At 47.7% G+C, this 18,866-nt stretch overlaps 1 protein-coding gene across 1 annotated transcript in view; it reads left to right on the top strand.

The window, feature by feature from the left end:
• The first annotated feature begins 8,339 nt into the window (after nt 1–8,339).
• Hpse (heparanase) overlaps nt 8,340–18,866 on the top strand; it is a 40,033-nt gene continuing 29,506 nt past the window's right edge. Inside the window, exons 1-2 of the mRNA XM_032916734.1 lie at nt 8,340–8,653; nt 17,287–17,432. Of these exons, the coding sequence (XP_032772625.1) occupies nt 8,448–8,653; nt 17,287–17,432 (352 nt within the window). The 5' untranslated portion in view covers nt 8,340–8,447. The remainder of the gene's footprint in view (nt 8,654–17,286; nt 17,433–18,866) is intronic.

Genomic DNA, 18,866 nt, shown 5'->3' with positions numbered 1-18,866 from the left:
TAGACCACCATAGACCAGGGATGGATAAAGTTCTAGGCTTTGATCCATAACGTGTTGTTACCCACTCAAAAGCAACAGTGTGACTTGTCCTTATCCTGCCTTGTCTTTTTACTCATCTATGAAATGTTCTCTTCCCCGCACTGCTACCTTGACGCAGGGTTGCACTGCGATGTCTCCAGGAATAAACCAGCCTTCATAACCATAACCACAAAAGGTGGTCTTTTATCCCAGCACTAAGGAGGCAGAGGCAGGTAGATCTATATAAGCCAAACTGGTCGTGAGTTCCAGGACAGCCAGCGATGCCTAGTTTGGGCTCTGTTTGAAAAACAAACAAAGAAAATTCTGAATGAAATACTCCTGACCAGACTCCAGCCCACGCCTACAACCCTAGAAAGGGCCTGATGATTCTTCCACTTGCCGGCTAAATAGTGCTTGGCCGACACTGCTCTCCTAGTCACGGGAAGTCTGCTATAAAGCTTTGTGATGCTTCCAGCCCCTTTGGCTTGCACAGCAAATGCCCATGTTCAACATCACAGCCAAGGAACCTAAGAACACAGAAAGCTTTCATAGTGGCTGCAGTAACAAGTGTTGGAGAAAACATGGAGAAACGGATCCTTCACACCCCTCTGGTAGAAATGAATTTAGTAATGGTCACCACAGAAAACAGCTTGTTCAAGGTCCCTCCAAAAGTTACATGTGGTGTTATCACGGGACCTGCCAATTCCTCACCTCACAAAAATATATTTCTACACAAAATTTGCATAGAAATGTCTATAAGAACATTTTACATAAGAGCTGGGAAAGGTAGACATCACAAATGTCTGTCAGTGGATGAACAGGCAACACGTGTGGAGTGTCCAAGGGGATTTTGTTTCTTGAGTTTTGGTTTGGGAAGCTGGGATTGAACCCAGGGCATGCTTGGTCCAGTGTAGCATATTACATAGAAGGGAATATTACTCAGACATAAAAAGACACAGACTACAAATGCATGCTACAATCCATGGGAGACTAACAGCAGTAAGAAAACAGTGCAGGAACCCAGACACAAAGAACACTTAGATGACCGGTGCCTCCTCAGGCTTGCTACGCAGCCGAGGATGACTTTGAACCTCTGATCCTCTCGCTTCCGTCTCCTAGGTGCTGGGATTACGGGGCACACCATAACCTCAGTTTCTTGCAGCGCTCACACCCAGAGCTGCTTAACAAATGAGCTACTGTATGTACGTTTCCTGCTCTAGTCATCTGAGATCCTAGAGTTTACCTGCGAATACTCCAGCAGAGAGCTCTAAAAGTCAAGGATCCTTGAAAAATAACCACAAGGCCAACACCCTCCCCTCTAAAATTAATGTCATTCATTTTGGTTTACCTGTTCCTGGTTGCATCGTAGGTTTTCTTTTTTTTTAAATAAATAATTTATGTAACTTTATTTTATACACATTCATGTTTTGTCTGCATGCACATCTGTGTGAGGGTGTCAGATCCCCTAGAACTGCAGCTACAGACAGTTGTGAGAGGCCATGTGTGTGTGCTGAGAATTGAACCTGGGTCCTTTGGAAGAGCAGCCAGTACTTTTAACCAATGAGCCATCTCTCCAGCCCCCTTTTTTGTCCTTTGATAGTAGTCACTCACGTGTCCAGGTGGTTCTGACTCACTGGGTAGCTAAGGCTGGCCTTGAACTCCAGATCCTCCTGCCTCAGTGCTGGGATTCTAAAAGTGTGCCCCACGTTCTGCCTGTTTCCCGAGAGGTGGTTTCTCTCGGGGGTGAACGCACATTTGACTTAGGAGGGCCCAGGGACTGAACCCAGATTTCCAGGTCTGCATGGCTTTTGCCCACTCAGCCATCACGCCATCCCGAAAGCTGACTTATCTCAGGCATTTGTTAAAGATACAGAAAGCCAATGCCGATTTAAGGGAGAAAAGAAGCCAGCTCTATCTGCATCATAATGACTTCCACCTGGCTGCGGATGAAGCACGCTAATGACTTGTTTCTGACCAATAGTGGTTCCCATTTTCTAGTCACCGCGTGAAGTGATGACAGTCTGTTACAATATTCAATTGACTCCATGCTCGTGACAACCCTTAGTCTTTTTGTGCTGCTCTAACAGAATATCCGTGACGGTGATTCATAATGGACGGAAATGTATTTCAAGCTGTTCCACAGGCTGGGGTTGAGCAGACCTCAACAGGCAAAAGCCTCCTTACTGCAGTTATCTCCCAGTGGATGGTTCAAGCAGGGGCGGGGTGGGAGTCCCTTTATATAGAATCCATGTCCGGCATATTAAACTCCTATAATGTCACCAATGCTTCCCTGTGTGTTTGTGCATGTATGGACACATATATGCAAATGCATTCACGCACAGTTGTGTGCATAGGTCAGAAGATAGGTCAGTGCGGTACCTCAAGAACCTTCTATTTATACTTTGTTGCCAGGCTGACACTCTGCCAAGTACTCTAAGGTGGTTGGCCAACAAGCCATCTTCCCACCTTGCTACGCATTTTTTTTTATTTTATCCTATTGATTGATTGATTGATTGATTGATTGAGACAGGGTTTCTCTGTGTAGTCCCTGCTGTCCTGGAACTCACTCTGTAGACCAGGCTGGCCTCGAGCTCACAGAGGTCCCCCTGCCTCTGCCTCCCGAGAGCTAGGGCTTGTACTTTGGCTTTTGTAAAGTGAGCTCTGGGGCTTAGCCTCAGACTCTCATACTGGAACCATCCCCCCACTCCTGCACAGCCACCCCTTACAGAGCCTACCTCTTCATAATGTTGGAATGACCAGTGAGCTTCAGCAGGCCTGGGAGTGACTCAGTGCTCAGTGGGTAAAGCACTCAGCACTCAAGAATGAGGTCAGAGGTCAGATCTCCAGAACTCAGGTAAGACCGGGTGTGAGGCAGAGAAAGGAGAATCCTGGGAGCTCTTGAGCCATCTAACCTGAGGTTATCCTCTGAGCTCCACATGTGCACAATGATACATTCATGCGCTCTCTCTCTCTCTCTCTCTCTCTCTCTCTCTCTCTCTCTCTCTCTCTCTCTTCTCCCCCACTCTCTTACATACAAACACACATACATGCACACAAATAATTTAAAAAGTTTAACAGCATGTGAAGTGTGATGGTGAACACCTTTGATCCCAACACTCAGGAGGCAGAGGCAGGTAGATCTCTGTGAGTTCGAGGCCAGTATGGTCTACAGAGTGAGTACCAGGACAGCCAGGGCTACACAGAGAGGCCCTGTCTCAAAATAATACATATATAAATATGTTTAAAAAGTAAATATGGGCTGGAGAGACAGCTCAGTGGTTAAGAGCACTGACTGTTCTTCCAAAGGTCCTGAGTTCAATTCCCAGCAACCAAATGGTGGCTCACAACCATCTGTAATGGAATCTGATGCCCTCTTCTAGTATGTCTGAAGACAGCATCAATGTACTCACATACATAAAATAAATCTTTAAAAAATAAAATAAAAATAAACATCATCCTAAGTCTTTGTGGTACACACTAAAACCACGGTATAGTACCTGTAACACATATGTAACTACCTGACCACTCGGTGACCACTCTCCAGCATTCACTCCAGGCAAACATGCAGAGCAAACATCAGTCAGTACAAGACCTTAGTCACAGGAGTTTCTACAGCCAAGTCCAAACACCATAACCAAAAAGCAAGTTGGTACCAGGAGTGGGGTATTGCTGTGACAGACCTGACCATATTTGGGGGTATGATCATGGAAGAACTTTGGCACTTTGGGCTGGAAGAGCCCTTGAGTATTGAGAGCTCAGTGGGAAGTTCTGTGGGAGCCTGGGAGATGAGAATGTTGAGAGCAGCACAGAGCTTGCCTGGCTTGTGAGGTTCCAAAGGGAAGTTTGAAACCACACACACACACACCCAGGACCATCTGTTATTTTGAATTAAGATGCTGTGGTTCTGGTTAGCTGGGACTGAAGAATCAGCTGTGAGTAACAAGACGCCAGAACTGCTAAAGGAAACCTTTGCTTTGCTGGGATACCTGGTGCTCATCAGCTGGTGATAAGAAATTAGTGGAGATTAAGAAGAGACCAGCGTCACTGAGGTGAAATCCTCTGGGAAGTGTTTCCTGAGAGCACAGAGAAGCTGTGTTCCAGAGGCAGCCATGGTTGTACCTAGTGTTGGCAGCCAGACTTAGTAAGGTGTGAGAGACACCCACGGGGACTGGTTTTGAAGGCACGAAGGGGTCATGGAAAGCAGCTGAGGCTTGGCACTGAGAGAGGCCAAGAGAGGCCATTGGTGAAGGTGCAGCCTCAGTGGCAGTTGAAGGCCCAGGAATGAAGGGGTCATGCAAAGAAGTTGAGGGTTGGCACCAGAAGGGGAGCCTATGAGAGGCTATTGGTGAAAGTGCAGTCCAGCTGCAGCAGAAGACCCCAGGGTTTGGGAGATGCTCGTACCATGGGATCATCACTGAGAACAGCGGCAGCAGTGGAGTGAAGTCAGCTGGAGCCTGGAAGACTAGCGGTGTGTGGTACTGAGGGCGGGGCCAGAGACGCGACCCAAGCCCTTTGGAGTTGTCCAGATCATGAGTAGATCCCAGACATTGGACTGTTGGAGTTTGATATTGCTTTGATTTGATTGTGACTCCACCCTGATTTTCCCCTCTTGAAGTAGGGAAGTATTTTACCAGAAGAGCCCACAGTAGAGAGACTTTGAATTTTAAAAGAGATCAGCTATTTTAAAGGGACTGATGTTTTAATGTGCCTTAATTTGTAAAGACGGTGGGACTTTTAAAGTTACTTACGTTTTTGGTGTGAGGTCTTGGGGATGAATAGGAAGGGAAGGCTTGTGGACTAATAGTGATATGTTTGTATGTCAATTTGACAAGGGGTCAGTTGTCCTGGCTGGTTTTGTGAGTCAACTTTACACACGCCAGCGTCATCAGAGAGAAAGGAACCCCTAGTTGAGTAATGCCTCCATGAGATGCAGCTATAAGGCATTTTCTCAATTAGTGATCAAGGTGGAAGGGCCCAGCCCATTGTGGGTGGGGCCGTCCTTGGGCTGGTGATCCTGGTTCTATAGGAAAGCAGGCTGAGCAAGCCAGGGGAAGCAAGCCAATAAGTAACACCCTCCGTGGCCTTGCATCAGCTCCTGACCCAGGTTCCTTACCCTGCCTGAGTTCCTGTCCTGAATTCCTTTGGTGAAGTGTAAGCCGAATAAACCCTTTCCTCCCCACCTGGCTCTTTTTGGTTATGTGGTTTTGTCACAGCCACAGAAAGCATAACTGAGACACAGACAAGTGAGTTCCATCATACAGACTTAGGGCAGAGGCTTCCTCCTCAAGTAACTCAGAACTGAAACAAGCAAACCAGGAGATCTTTTTGCCCATCTTCAAAGTAGATTTCTTTATTCCTTTTATCCTTCCCTCCCTCCCTTCCTCTTCCTCTTCCTCTTCTTCTCCCCCCCCCCTCTCTCGCTCTCGATCTCGCTCTTGCTCTCTCGCTCTCTCTCCAGCTACCATGAATCAAAACCAGGACCCTGCACATTCGGTTTTTCACGTATGTCTACCCAAAGCTAACTTACTGTGAGCTAAAAGTCTAGAACATAGTAGAGAGCCCAGACTAAATACACCATCAGGTGAGGCCGCTCTCTCGCAGACCCTGTATTCCCACCTGTCTGACACACTCGATCGGCACGCTTCTGTGATCTCCGCACTCCAGGACAGAGGGAGGAACATCACTACAGGTTCAAGGTCAGCCTCGGCTGGCAGGCAAAACCCTTGTTTTCCTGCAAAGTCAAAATGAATCAATAAGGCGATGGCATTGAATTCTTTCACCTGAAGATATATTTCAGGTTTCACATGGAGCCTGGTGTGTCTTGTACGCTAAATAAGTAAAAGGAAAAAAGAACTGTGAACTGTGCCTGGGTACCTCCATCTGTCAAATGAACTTCAGGCTTTTCAAAACACTTTATGTCTAAGGCCGAGCAGAGCAGAGCAAGCCCTGAGTCCGGCACTCAGGAGGCAGAAGCAGGCAGATCTGTGAATCCCAGGCCAACCTCATCAGGTACTGAGCTTCAGGCCAACCAGGATAGCACAGCAAAACTATGTATGTCTCAAAACAAAGGTAATTAATTGCCAGGTGATGGCCCGTGCCTGACCAGGCCTCACAGAGTCAGTTCTAGGACAGTCAGGGTCGCACAGAGAATCCTTATCTTGAAAAACCAACCAAACAAACAAACAAAAATGGTTAACAACTGCTCCAAGACTTCAAATCCTACTGAAGGCAAGCAAGGGACTTTATCAAAATCCAGGCCACAACCCTTCCGCACGCATGTCCTACTCTAACGTGTCTGAGGTGACGATTTCTCTGAATACGGCCATATCTCTCTCCTTGCTCTGTATCTATATCATCTCTGACACAATAGGACAAAGCAACTTAGAGTGTGGAGCCAGAACTTAGATCTGCCCAAGAATTCATCTTGAGTCAGCATGGCCTCTGCTTCCTGTCTGTGTCCCGGCCCTACAGTAGCAACTCACCCATCTAGCAGTAGGTCACAGATGTGAAAACATGGAAAGTTTGCAGTCGACTTCCTTTCCAAAACACCCAAATTCTCCCTAGGAACTGGTATGGCTTCACCCCATGACCTCAGGAGGGAGGTGACAGGTGAAATTCATGTCACAACACAGACGGGAAAAGACCCCGTCTTCTGCTTCCCCTTCTGCCGGATTATACACTCTGGTATATCTGTTTTATCTGGTGTAACAGTTTTCTGTTACCATGACGTTTCTCCTTCTGAATCTCGTGGCTCTGGCATACCAGCTCAACGCAGGTCAAAGCATCAATTATGTATGTAATTTTTAAACCACCTACAGACAGACAGACGGGTACAAACTAGATACACATTCCATAAAAAATCCATTATTATTCATTGCTTTATGGTCAGTGCAATCTAAACAGAAAAACCTAAGGGAGTCATCAGCTTACTCGGCAATTAACGAATGGATTACCTACTACAGGCCAGGCACAGTACCATGCAGGAGCACTTCGTGGGTACCACAATCCCCCCATCTTTGTTTTTGAGAACTTTATAAGGCCAGAGATGAGCACTGAGCAACATCCCAAGTGCTGGCACACGTGGTCAGTTCTAACACGGAGCACACTATGAAATGTGTGTGCAGCGTGAAACGTGTGGTGATGCCTCACTCTGGGGAGCCTCTGGTGCCTGGAAGCTCAGGAAAGCTTCTTCAAGGAGTCTGCAAGGCAGAAAGAGATAGGCTGCCATCTGCTTGGCCTTGTACACCTGTGTTCACGTAGCACTGGTGCTGGAACAGGTGTGTGCGTGCGTGCGTGCGTGCTCATGCAAAGAAGAAAATTAGCAGTTGGTAAGTATGCTGTGGAAATGAGAACTAGCAAGGATAAAGCTTCTCTCATGAGCACACACACAGACACATGCACATGCGCACGCACACGCACGCACGCACACACACGCACACACGTGCACACATGCATACGCACACACATGCACGCACACACGTGCGCACACATATACACGCATGCACACGTGCGCACATGCACATATACACACACACACACACACACACACACACACACACACACTCAAGCTTCCGCACTTGTTGTTTGCCATAATTATACACCAGTGTAAATGTCAAGGGAAAACTAAAGAAAAGTTGAGGCAACCGCATAAGATAAATGCATGGGATTGGGGGAGGGGCGGCTCCGGATTCCGGGGTTGTTTGGGGGCTTCTTGCTGGGTTTTAGCGATCGACCTCGCCTCGGAGCATCTAATAACTCTTAGGATCTCCCAAGTACTGTTTTCATAAGTTGTTTGGAAAAACAGACTTTTGTTTTTGCGAGGACCGATTTCTAGCTGCATTTTAGCCAATGCTCGACTCAGGTTTTTCAAGCGACAAAGGGATACCTGAGAAGCAGATCCCGGGCAGAGGACGTCTTAGCTCAGTCAGCTTTTGGCAGGCTCAAGTGACCAGTGTCTTAAGGCAGAAGGGAGTCCGGGTAGGGGCTGGCTGAACCCTCAACCGGGGCTTTTAATTCAGGGTCTAGTCCTGACGCCAAGTAGACAGGACCTAGAAAAGGTGACCGAGTGTGCAGGACACCAGGAAGCTGGTCCCTTTCCAGCGCGGCTCCGGGGCGTTCCCTCCCCAGGCCTCCGAGGATCTTGGATTCTGGCCACCTCCGCACCCTTCGAATGGGTGTGGATGATTTCAAAAGTGGACGTGACCGCCGCGGAGGGGGAAGCCAGCACGGAAATGAGAGAGAGCGCGGAGGGGAGGGCGGGGAGAAGAGGGCGCTAGGGAGGGACGCAGGGGAGGGGTGGGAGGGATGGAGCGCTGTGGGAGGGTACGGAGCCCTGGCGCCGGAGGCAAAGCAGGACCCGGTGCTGGGAGCTTGAGCCAGCGCGCCGGCTGCCCCAGCTCTCACGGCCGCGGGCGGTCCAGCCAGGTAGGATGCTGCGGCGGCTGCTGCTGCTGTGGCTCTGGGGGCGGCTCGGTGCCCTGACCCAGGGCACTCCGGCGGGGACCGCGCCGACCAAGGACGTGGTGGACTTGGAGTTTTACACCAAGCGGCTATTCCAAAGCGTGAGTCCCTCGTTCCTGTCCATCACCATCGACGCCAGCCTGGCCACCGACCCTCGGTTCCTCACCTTCCTGGGGTAAGTGCAGCCCCCAGGTCCTGTTCCCTTGTCGCGAGGGCCAGCCATTCTCTTTGCTCAAACAACTTTGTGTTTGCTCTCTGGAGCCCTCACCCTCAAAAGCTTTTTCCTGATTCATTTACTCAGCGCGTGTTGCCTGGGCACCAGCCAGGCTCAGTTATTAAGAGGAGATTTGGAGGGGAAAAAAAACAAAAACAAAAAACGAAAACAAGGCTGTCACGAGCCCCAGCACTCCGTCTGGAACCTTTGAATTTTGCTTCAGTGTAGGACCAGTAAGTCAATGTCCTTTAAACTCTGTTAGGAAGTTTTGATTTAAAAGAAGGAAGAAAAGTCATGTAGAAATAACCTCAGCGAAGAAGAACCATTGTTCATCCTCCCACCGTTTAAGCATGTAAATGTTACTGAGCTGGGCATGATACATTCAGTTAATGGACTGACTGTGTCTCACTCCTAAGCAGGAAGACCTGGGTTCCAATCCCCAGGGCCCTGTAATCCAGGGTGTGGGCACACACTTGCAATCCAGCACTGGGGACGCATAGCAAGTTTGAGGCCAGACTGAATTGAATGGGAGTGGAGGGGGGGGGAGAGAGACCTGGAGAGAGGAGAGAGACTGAGTCTAATTGGGAAGGTGATAGGGGTCAGTGGGAAGGATGGGGGAGAATATGATCAAAATACATTGTATACACCTTAGAAAATATCGTGATGAAACCCCATTATTATATATAATTAATATATGCTAATAAAAAAAACTCTTTAAAAGCATGTCTCTCCAAGATGAGGGTGCAGACTGCCGGCTGCCTCGTCAGCTGCAGGAACCAACCACATCTATGGCTCCTGCCTCATAAGTGCACACTATCCCCAAGATGAAAGGCTCGGGGCACAGTCATAGGCCATCTAAATCTGGGAGCCTCCAGAGATGACCCCTCCGTTTGCTGTTTTGACATTGGGTAACCATCAGTACAGGCTAGCCTTGAACTTGTCATCTCCCTGCCTCGGTCTCTTGAGGGCCACCACACTCAGGTGACTGTCTTCACCAGCCCTCCCTGTCACCATTGTCAAAGGCCTAGACATCGATGGCGTGTCCGAGCCCACACTATTGGGTGTCACTGTGGATCTCACGGATTCCCATGGCTGAGACTCTGGTAGTCCGACCACCCTGCTTTCTCCAATCTGACTCACTGGATTTCTGTGATGGCTTGCTGAGGTAGTAGGCACTTCCTACAAAGCTTGAAGGTTAAGCTAGTGATTTCTTCTTGCCCAGCATACCCAAAATCCTGGGTTCAATCCTCAACATTTGGTAAAACGAGGCATGGTGGCTTATGACCTCTTATTCTATCACTCAGGAGCCAAAGGGATAAGGATCAGAAGTTCAAGGCTAGCCTCGGCTACATAGCAAGGCCAGCCTGGGCTACATCAGACTTTATCTTAAAAAAAAAAAAAAAAAGAAAGAAAGGAATGTAAAGGCTGGTTGTGATGGTGAACATTTTTAACCCCAGCATCTGGGAGGCATCAATGAAGAAATTGAGCTTGTGGGAAATTAAATAACTCATCCGTGGTCGATCAGCTAGTAAATAGTCGTGTAGTATTTGAAGCCAGACCCTGATCACAAAAATAAAGGCATACAGAAAGAAAACAAGCCAATTATTATTTTTAAAGGAACTGGGGCAGAGTGTGTTTCTTTAAAAAAAAAAAAAAAGGTTATCTAGAAACAAATTAATAGACTGATTTTTAAAAAACAACAACTTCCATTAACATTCAGATAGGAGAGTTGGGCCCAGGCCTCTGACGTGCCTCCAGGAGGTGTTATCAGAGGACTCAGGTGGTCCAAGGTTGTTACAAGCACTAGATGAATGGAAACAGGTCTCTCTCACATTTGTAACCAGAGAACAAACAATACGCAAAATTTAAATGTTAATCATAGAAGACTCTAGAATTGAAAAGGGAACATCTGTTAAATTTCTCTTCCCTGGGGAAATTAGTCAAAATATATCCCCAGCCTGGATTAGTGCAGAATACCAAGGAGACCCAGTCCTAGACACCACGTGAAGCAGAATTGGGATGTGAGGCTCATTTGTCAGACACACATGGAATTTGAAAACTTTTCAGTAGACACATTTTACAAAGGGCAGAGAGGCCAATCATGATCACTAGCTATAATCCTAGCACTTAGAGACAAAGGGATCATACATTTGAGGCTAGCCTGGGCTACATAGTGAGGCCCTGTCTCAAGAAACAAAATAGCAAAAAGGAAACAGAAACAGTAAAGAGAAATGTGTGAACTCTAAGATTGGGCAGTGATCGAGCCTGAGTCCAGGGTCCTACACACTAACCAGTCTGCTTTGCCACAGAACTGTATCCCCCCCCCCCCCCGCCGCTGTCAACGCAGTATGAGATAGCTCACATTCCCTTTCTGGAATGACGCATCTCAAATCTTGTGGTTTTCGCTCGTCAGTTCTCAGTTCAGTTAAGCCCGACTACATTTCAAGTGTCCAGCTGCTATGCCTGCTATATTAGAGGGCGTCTCTATCTGAAGTAAGACACATGTACACAGGGCCATGGCTTCCTCGTTCGGATGACACATTGTTTCAGATGTGTCAGAATGCAGTGTTGAGGAGTGGTTGAAATCCTAAGTTCTTCAAGACAAAAGAGACATTGAATGACAAAGCAAAAAAAAATGCAGCCTTTGCTTGCTTCATACTCTGATCTGCTTCTTTTCTTTCCAGGAAACTTTTTTTTTTCTTTTTGCCATTTCATTATAATTTTAATAGTTAAGCTCCCATGTCGTCATTAACAGCTGCATCCCGTGAATGGAGAATTTGTTACCAATATGAAGTGCATGTTTTTATAACTCATTTTACTGGTTACTTTTCTGTCACTGTGATGAAACACCACAACCAAAGGCAACGTAAGGAAGACCCTTTTCTTGGGCTTATGTTTCAGAGAGTCCGTAATGGTGAGGAGGAAGGGCAGTGGATGGCCAGGCCAGGGAGTCAACACAAAGCTAAGAGCTTCTGGAAGTGGGGTGAGGCTAGACGCTCTCAAAGCCTGCCCCTAGCGGCTTCCCCTAGCAAGGTCTTATCCACTAACCCTCCTCAAACAACACCGCTGTCTGGGGGCCATGGGCTCAAATAAGTGTGCCTGTCTTAGCCAGGGTTTCTGTGGCTGTGATGAAACGCTGTGACCAAAAAGCAAGTTGGGGAGGAAAGGGTTTGTTCAGCTTACACTTCCACATTGCTGTTCATTACCAAAGGAAGTCAGGACTGGAACTCAAACAGGGCAGGAACCTGGAGGCAGGAGCTGATATAGAAGCCATGGAGGGTGCTGCTTACTGGCTTGCTTCCCCGGGCTTGCTCAGCTTGCTTTCCTGTAGAACCCAGGACCACCAGCCCAGGGATGGTGCCACTCATAACAGGCTGGGCCCTCCCGCATTGAAGACTAATTGAGAAGATGCCTTACAACTGGATCTCACGGAAGCATTTTCTCAACGGACGCTCCTTCCTCTCTGACGACTCTAGCTTCTGTCAAGTTGATAAAACCAGCCAGTACGGAGCCCGTGTAGGACATCCAAACCACCAGACCCACATTGGAAAGGGCCACAGGACTGAACTGAGAACGGGACCCCTGTTGAAGGAATCAGAGAAAGAACTGGAAGAGCTTGAAGGGGCTCGAGACCCCATATGTACAGCAATGCCAACCAACCAGAGCTTCCAGGGACTAAGCCACTACCCAAAGACTATACATGGACTGACCCTGGACTCTGACCTCGTAGGTTGCAATGAATATCCTAGTAAGAGCACCAGTGGAAGGGGAAGCCCTGGGTCCTGCTAAGACTGAACCCCTAGTGAACTAGACTGTTGGGGAGAGGGCAGCAATGGGGGAGGGTTGGGAGGGGAACACCCATAAGGAAGGGGAGGGGGAGGGGATGTTTGCCCGAAACCGGGAAAGGGAATAACATTCAAATGTATATAAGAAATACTCAAGTTAATAATAAAAAAAAACCAAAGTAGAAACAAGAAAAAAAAAAAAAAAAAAAAAAAAAAAAAAAGAAAGGGCCACAGGTCCCCTGTCTATTATGAGAGAAAGACAAAAGAACTGAGAACAACCCCAGGCCTGATCCCTGAGAAGCTCTGTCCCTGACTGACCTCTTGGTATCCCCTTCCCTCCTAAGCCATTTCACCCCACTCCCTGGAGCCTCGAGCTTGGTGACCCACTATCATTTTCATGGTGTATCCCTTCACCCCCATGCCCTAGCGAATACGAGACAGTCCCTGGAAGCCTCCTCTCCCCTGCGTCCTGTGGAGTACAAGTTGTACATTCTCATACTCCACACCTGTGCCTGCTTCTAGACAATGGCTCCTCAGTTTGGATGCAGGCTGCTGTAGTTTAAATCCCCCAGTCGGTTACCTTCACTGGGTTAGCTCAGTTCCTTTTCGTTTAGGTTCTATATTTATAAAGTGAGGATAATAACAACACCCACGTCATTGTGATTTCAGGAGACCTGAGTGGGAAAAAAAAAATCCTTCCAACCCACCTACAGCGCTGGAGGAAACTGATGTGTATTAAAGACTGTATTAACACTAGCCTAAGGTTCCCCTCCAGCTCCCGTTCAACCCTTGTTGCTTCCCTAGCCTCCATTTGATTAAGGCCTGGCAGTGCTCTCAGTCCCAAGTCCTACCGTCACCTTAGGTGACATCAAGCTTACCCCCGCCCCCCCAAAAAAAACAAAACCAAATCTCTCAATTTCTTCATCCTGGCCCTTCAGATAATTGCTACTCAGTGCTGGCCCAGTTTGCATCACTTGGTCAAATGTGAGCAGTTCTTATCAAGGCCACATTCTACGGCATCACATCAATACCTTGAAAACAGTGACAGTGAGAATATTTACACCACGGAAATCGGCAAGCCCTGAATCAAGGCACTTTTTTCCCCCTGACGGTTTTTCCCCTGACGGTTGTGAGCACACACCCTCCATTCTCCTCCATTTCAATCTGCAAATGTCATGCCCCCGGCTTGACTCCTTGTCTTTACTAACATCATTTCCATCTGTGGAAACTCGAAGCTCCAACTTCCTGCTCTTGGATCACATCTCTGCACCTTCTCAGCTCCCTCATGTAATAGCAAAAGGACATGCTCAGCACCCAGAGCACCATGTCCTCTACCTCCTCCATATTTGAGCTTCTGGATTTCTCACCCGAACCCTTCGGTGATAATAACCTCTGCTTCTGCCTCATTGCTCTTTCTGAAATGCCAACCTATACTTAGTCCAATCCTATTTCTGCGCACACACACCCTTTGGAATCTCTGGGGTGGCCTTTAAGTCCGAAAATGGAAATATAATAGCATTTAGCGCATATCGCCTCTGCTTCTGTGTCAAAGAGAACCCCTGAAAGTAAAACACCAGCAGACTGGTGTGTGTGTGTGTGTGTGTCTGTGTGTCTGTGTGTCTGTGTGTCTGTGTGTGTGTGTGTGTGTATGGTGTGTGTGTGTGTGTCTGTGTGTATGTCTGTGTGAGTGTGTGTATGGTGTGTGTGTGCATGTGTATGTGTGTGTGTATGTGTGTGTCTGTGTGAGTGTGTGTATGGCGTGTGTGTGCATGTGTATGTGTCTACTTGTGTGTCTCTGTGTGTGTTTGTATGTGTGTGTGTCTGTGTGTCCGTGTGTGTGTGTGTGTGTGTGTGTGTCTGTGTGTGTGTGTGTGTGGCGTGTCTGTGTGTGTGTCTGTGTGTGTCTGTATATGTGTGTCTCTGTGTGTGTCTGTGTCTGTATGTGTGTGTGTCTCTGTGTGTGTCTGTGTCTGTATGCGTGTGTCTCTGTGTGGTCTATGTGTATGTGACTGTGTGTGTGTTTGTATGTGTGTGTCTGTGTGTGTGTCTCTGTGTGTGTGTGTGTGTGTGTGTGTGTGTGTGGTCTATGTGTGTGTGCCTGTGTGTGTGTGTGTGTGTGTGTGTCTGTGTGTGTGTCTCTGTGTGTGTGCGTGTGTGTGTCTGTGTGTGTCTGTGTGGTCTATGTGTATGTGCCTGTGTGTGTGTTTGTATGTGTGTGTCTCTGTGTGTGTGTGTCTGTGTGGTCTATGTGTATGTGCCTGTGTGTGTGTTTGTATGTGTGTGTGTCTGTGTGTGTGTGTCTGTGTGTGTGTGTGTGTGTGTGTGTTTCTTGACAGCCTCCTCTGGAAAAAGAACAGCTGCAGCTGCCTTACCCGTTCCTTTATTATTTCCTTGACACCGTGGTAGACGGTGTTTCCCCTTTCTTTTTCCTGCATATGACTGAAATACTGCACCTTTCATCAATTTTGTTTTGATGGCAAGTTTTGCATCTGTGTTAAATCTGGGGTTTTTTTCCCATCAGAGGGTATTAATATCGTACTCTGAAACCACAAAAGACACTTTACAGAAAAGGAGACAAACAAAAGATCCTTAGTAGCAAGACTGAGATGTGTGACTTGCTTTCTGTGGCGACGGCCATAGCAGTGAGTTTTAATGTCATCTTTTCAAAAACAGCCATCGGCTGGCCTTCCCTTGCCCCTTTCTCGTTCATTCACTTAACGGATATGGGCTAAGCACTGCCTCGTGCCATTCTCCTGGCACTGAGGAGAATCTGACAGAGCAGGCAAGGTCCCTAACCTCAGGAACCAGTACAAGGGCAGCAGCTGAGACAGACAGACCAGTGAGATGCTTGAGGAAGCCGATTTCAGAGCATGGGAAACCCTCTGCAGGACATAAAGCAGGCTAGGTTGATGGAGAGTGACCATGACACTGTAGTCCATACCTCAGGGGACCAGGCCATCATTGGGTGCTACAGCTCCTTGCCCTCTAGGTTCCAAAGGACACCAGTCTGTTGCGTTGTCTCAATTACAGATAGTAGGTACACACCTTGCAGATAGTAGGTACATAAACCTAAACAGATCTCTGTCATCAAAGTCAAAATGCCAAGGGAGGACCAGAACCAGTGCCTGGCCAGAGGCAGTGGATGGTGCAAGGCCTGGTGACTTGCTGAGGAGGACTTCCGTGTGAGCTGTGTATTTGCGTTCGTGGGCTGTGTGATTGACTATGTTCCGTCCTCACTGAGACATTTTTCCTAACCTCTGTTAAGACCCTTGAACACCTTCATAACTGCTACACTGAAATACTTGTTTTACACTTCAGCTAAGTTGCTTTTCTCAGAGCTGAACATAAAAGTGCACTGCTGGTTTCTGGAGGAGGCGTGTTGTTTGGGGGTCTTGTGGTTTTGCTCCAGGACCTAGGCATCTGGGGAATTGACATGCTTCTTTGTATAGATATCTCATCTCACCTTGGCTGAGTGGGTGTTCGGTTCTTTGGTCGCTATTACTCCAATGAAACTAGCGGAATGGTACTTGGTTTTCAGTCTGAGGCCACTCCGGGTTTCTGTGTTCGAACGCTAACCGGTCCCAGATCTGAAGCTCTGGTTGCGACTCTGGGTTCATACTCTGAGCAGTCCCAGATGGGGGAAGAGGGTTGGAGTGGGTGGTAGGCTGTGAGTGGGGGCAAGGGACTGACTCGGGAGATCTTTTAAGTAGGGACTGACGTCTGGCTCCACAGAAGGAGGGAAGAGGCAGGGATGGTTGGCCTTGATGGCTTCGGAGTGGGACTGATGTGGGTACAGTGGCAGGACGAGGGGTACCCTAGAAAGGTTAGAATAGGGGGAAACGAGGGCTGAGGTAGCTACCTGGGTCCCTGCCAAGTGGAGTTCCTAGAAGATATCAAGTTTGCAGTCTGGTGTGAGTGACTGACCCTTGACTATACCGAGGAGTCTACAGGAATTATCCCCAGCCTACGTGCATTTCTTGAGTTCCAGTCACATATGGCCTTCGGACCTGTGGGTTTGGTGCCCGTTTCTGTATTAGTTAGTTTTGCCAACTTCAGTCACAGAATGTCTTGCAAGAGCAGCTTAAGGGTGGAAAGGTTTGGTTCAACATATTGTTCATCACGCCAGGGACGTCACGGTGGCGGGAGCTGCAGGCTCACGTGGTCACGTGGCATCTGCATAGAGAGCAGAGAGACACCGTTCAATTTCTCCTTTTTATTCAGTCTGGGACTCCAGCCCATGAGGTGGTGTCACCAAAATGTAGGGTAGATCGTACCTTCTCTGTTAAACTTGTCTGGAAATTCACTCGTAGGCATACCCAGAGGTGCGCTTCCAAGGTGATTAGAAACACAGGCGAGGAGCCACCACAATTGGCATCTCAGTTTCTACAGATCCTCCTGCTGCTTTCTTCCTCCCGACTTTCCAACTCATGGCCTGTTCCCCATCTCAGCAAATGACCATATGGTCTTCCTAGGCGCCGCCCCCAAACTCACCCTGACTCTTCTAATCTGGATCTTTATTTCTGTGTCACCTCTCCTTGTCCCTTAGAGGCAGATAGCAGCTAGGAGTTAAGGAGTAGGTTCACCAAGAGACAAGGAAATGAAAATGTTTAACTGAAATGTTAACTAAATGTTTAGCACTCTCAGAAAATAACAATTACAAGTCGCAACAATGTTGCACATCTATAAGCCTAGCCTTCCCCGCACAGTGGCAGAGAGACCACAAGTTGGAGGCAAGCATGGGCTACATATTAAGATGTCTCAAAAAAAACTTAAAATAATATTAATTCTTATTATGCTTTCTTGTCACAGCTCTCCACGGCTTCGAGCCCTGGCTAGAGGCTTATCTCCTGCGTACTTGAGATTTGGCGGCACCAAGACTGACTTCCTTATTTTTGATCCCAACAAGGAACCCACCTCTGAAGAAAGAAGTTACTGGCAATCTCAAGACAACCATGGTAAAACTTTAAAAAGGGGGTTGGGGATTTAGCTCAGTGGTAGAGTGCTTGCCTAGCAAGCGCAAGGCTCTGGGTTCGATCCCCAGCTTCGAAAAAAAGAAAGAAAAAAAAAACCTTTAAAAAGAGTATATGTTTTAGTTAGTCTCCATCGGTCATGAGACTGCTTAGTGAAAAGTGTTACTGCTCAGACCTGACCCTTAGACAAGTAGAGAACCCCAGGGGACAGATGAGTCAGTGGACGGCGTCCCTCCTCTGATGTCTTCTTGACTATAGAGCATCCCACATAGAATGTGCTGGGCATAACTGGGGTTATGAACAAACAGTGGTTGTAGCTGGAAAATAGCAGTTTGGAGAGAATACATGGGTAGAAACAGACTGGAGAGTATTTATAGGTAACAATGTAGCAATAGACAGAAACACACAATTATGTGAGGAGAATGGAAGAAAGGCTGAACAAAGAAACAGGGAGGAGAACTTTCAAGATTAGCTTTACTGGGCATTGGTTCTCAACTCTCCCCACTGTCCTGTTGCCCAGGTGAGTCTGAGTGATGGGGTTTCAGGGATCCAACCTTAGATTCTGTGTTTACCAAGCCTATCAGACGGTTCTGATATGGGATGTGTGTGGACCTCGTCTGAGAACCTGTCCTTGCTGGCCCTGAAGATTTGTCCATGACGTGAGGCACCAGACGTCTGGACAGTTTCGAGACGTATTGCGTGCTTCTTCACACCTTAAGAGCTTATGCATTTTGTCTACGGTAGTGAGCTGCATTCAACCAGCTCATGTCTGACAAATTCCTTTCAGCTTACTCTCTCCAGTGAGGAAGTATTCAGTCAGTCAGCCGTTGGTCTCAAACTGAAGAGTGGTAATTACAAAAAGGCAGAAAGAAGGTGTGAGGGCCTCCTTTAATAATAAGTTTCTGGGGCTGGAGAGATGGCTCAGTGGTTAAGAGCACTGACTGCTCTTCCAGAGGTCCTGAGTTCAATCCCAGCAACCACATGGTGGCTCACAACCATCTGTAATGGGATCTGATGCCTCCTTCTGGTGTGTCTGAAGACAGCGACAGTGTACTCATATACATCAAATGAATAAATAAATCTTAAAAAAAAAAGTTAGTGGTTTCTGAGAATTTTCATATAAAAAACAGTAAGTTTCAGATGTTTGCTCAGCCCTTGCCCACCAGCCATAAGCATTCCTGGTTTTCTTTTCTGGATATTTGGCTTTGATGGCGCGGTCATCATTTAAGTTTAGATGGGAAGCCAGTTTTTGCATCTCGCTTTCCTTATCCTGGGCTGATGAGGAGGCTCCCTGGGACCCCCAAAGCTCCCCTGAGAGTCCTTTGTGAGCACTGGGGTAGAAAAGGGACTGTGTCAGCCAGTCACAGGGTAAGAAGTCCCAGAAGGAAGTCATCAGCTGATCACTGGTTCTGCCAGCAG

The sequence above is a fragment of the Rattus rattus genome, chromosome 11 (assembly GCF_011064425.1).
Source record: "Rattus rattus isolate New Zealand chromosome 11, Rrattus_CSIRO_v1, whole genome shotgun sequence".
NCBI lineage: Eukaryota > Metazoa > Chordata > Mammalia > Rodentia > Muridae > Rattus > Rattus rattus.
Note: the sequence above shows the minus strand (reverse complement) of the source record. Positions and strands in the feature narration are given on the sequence as shown.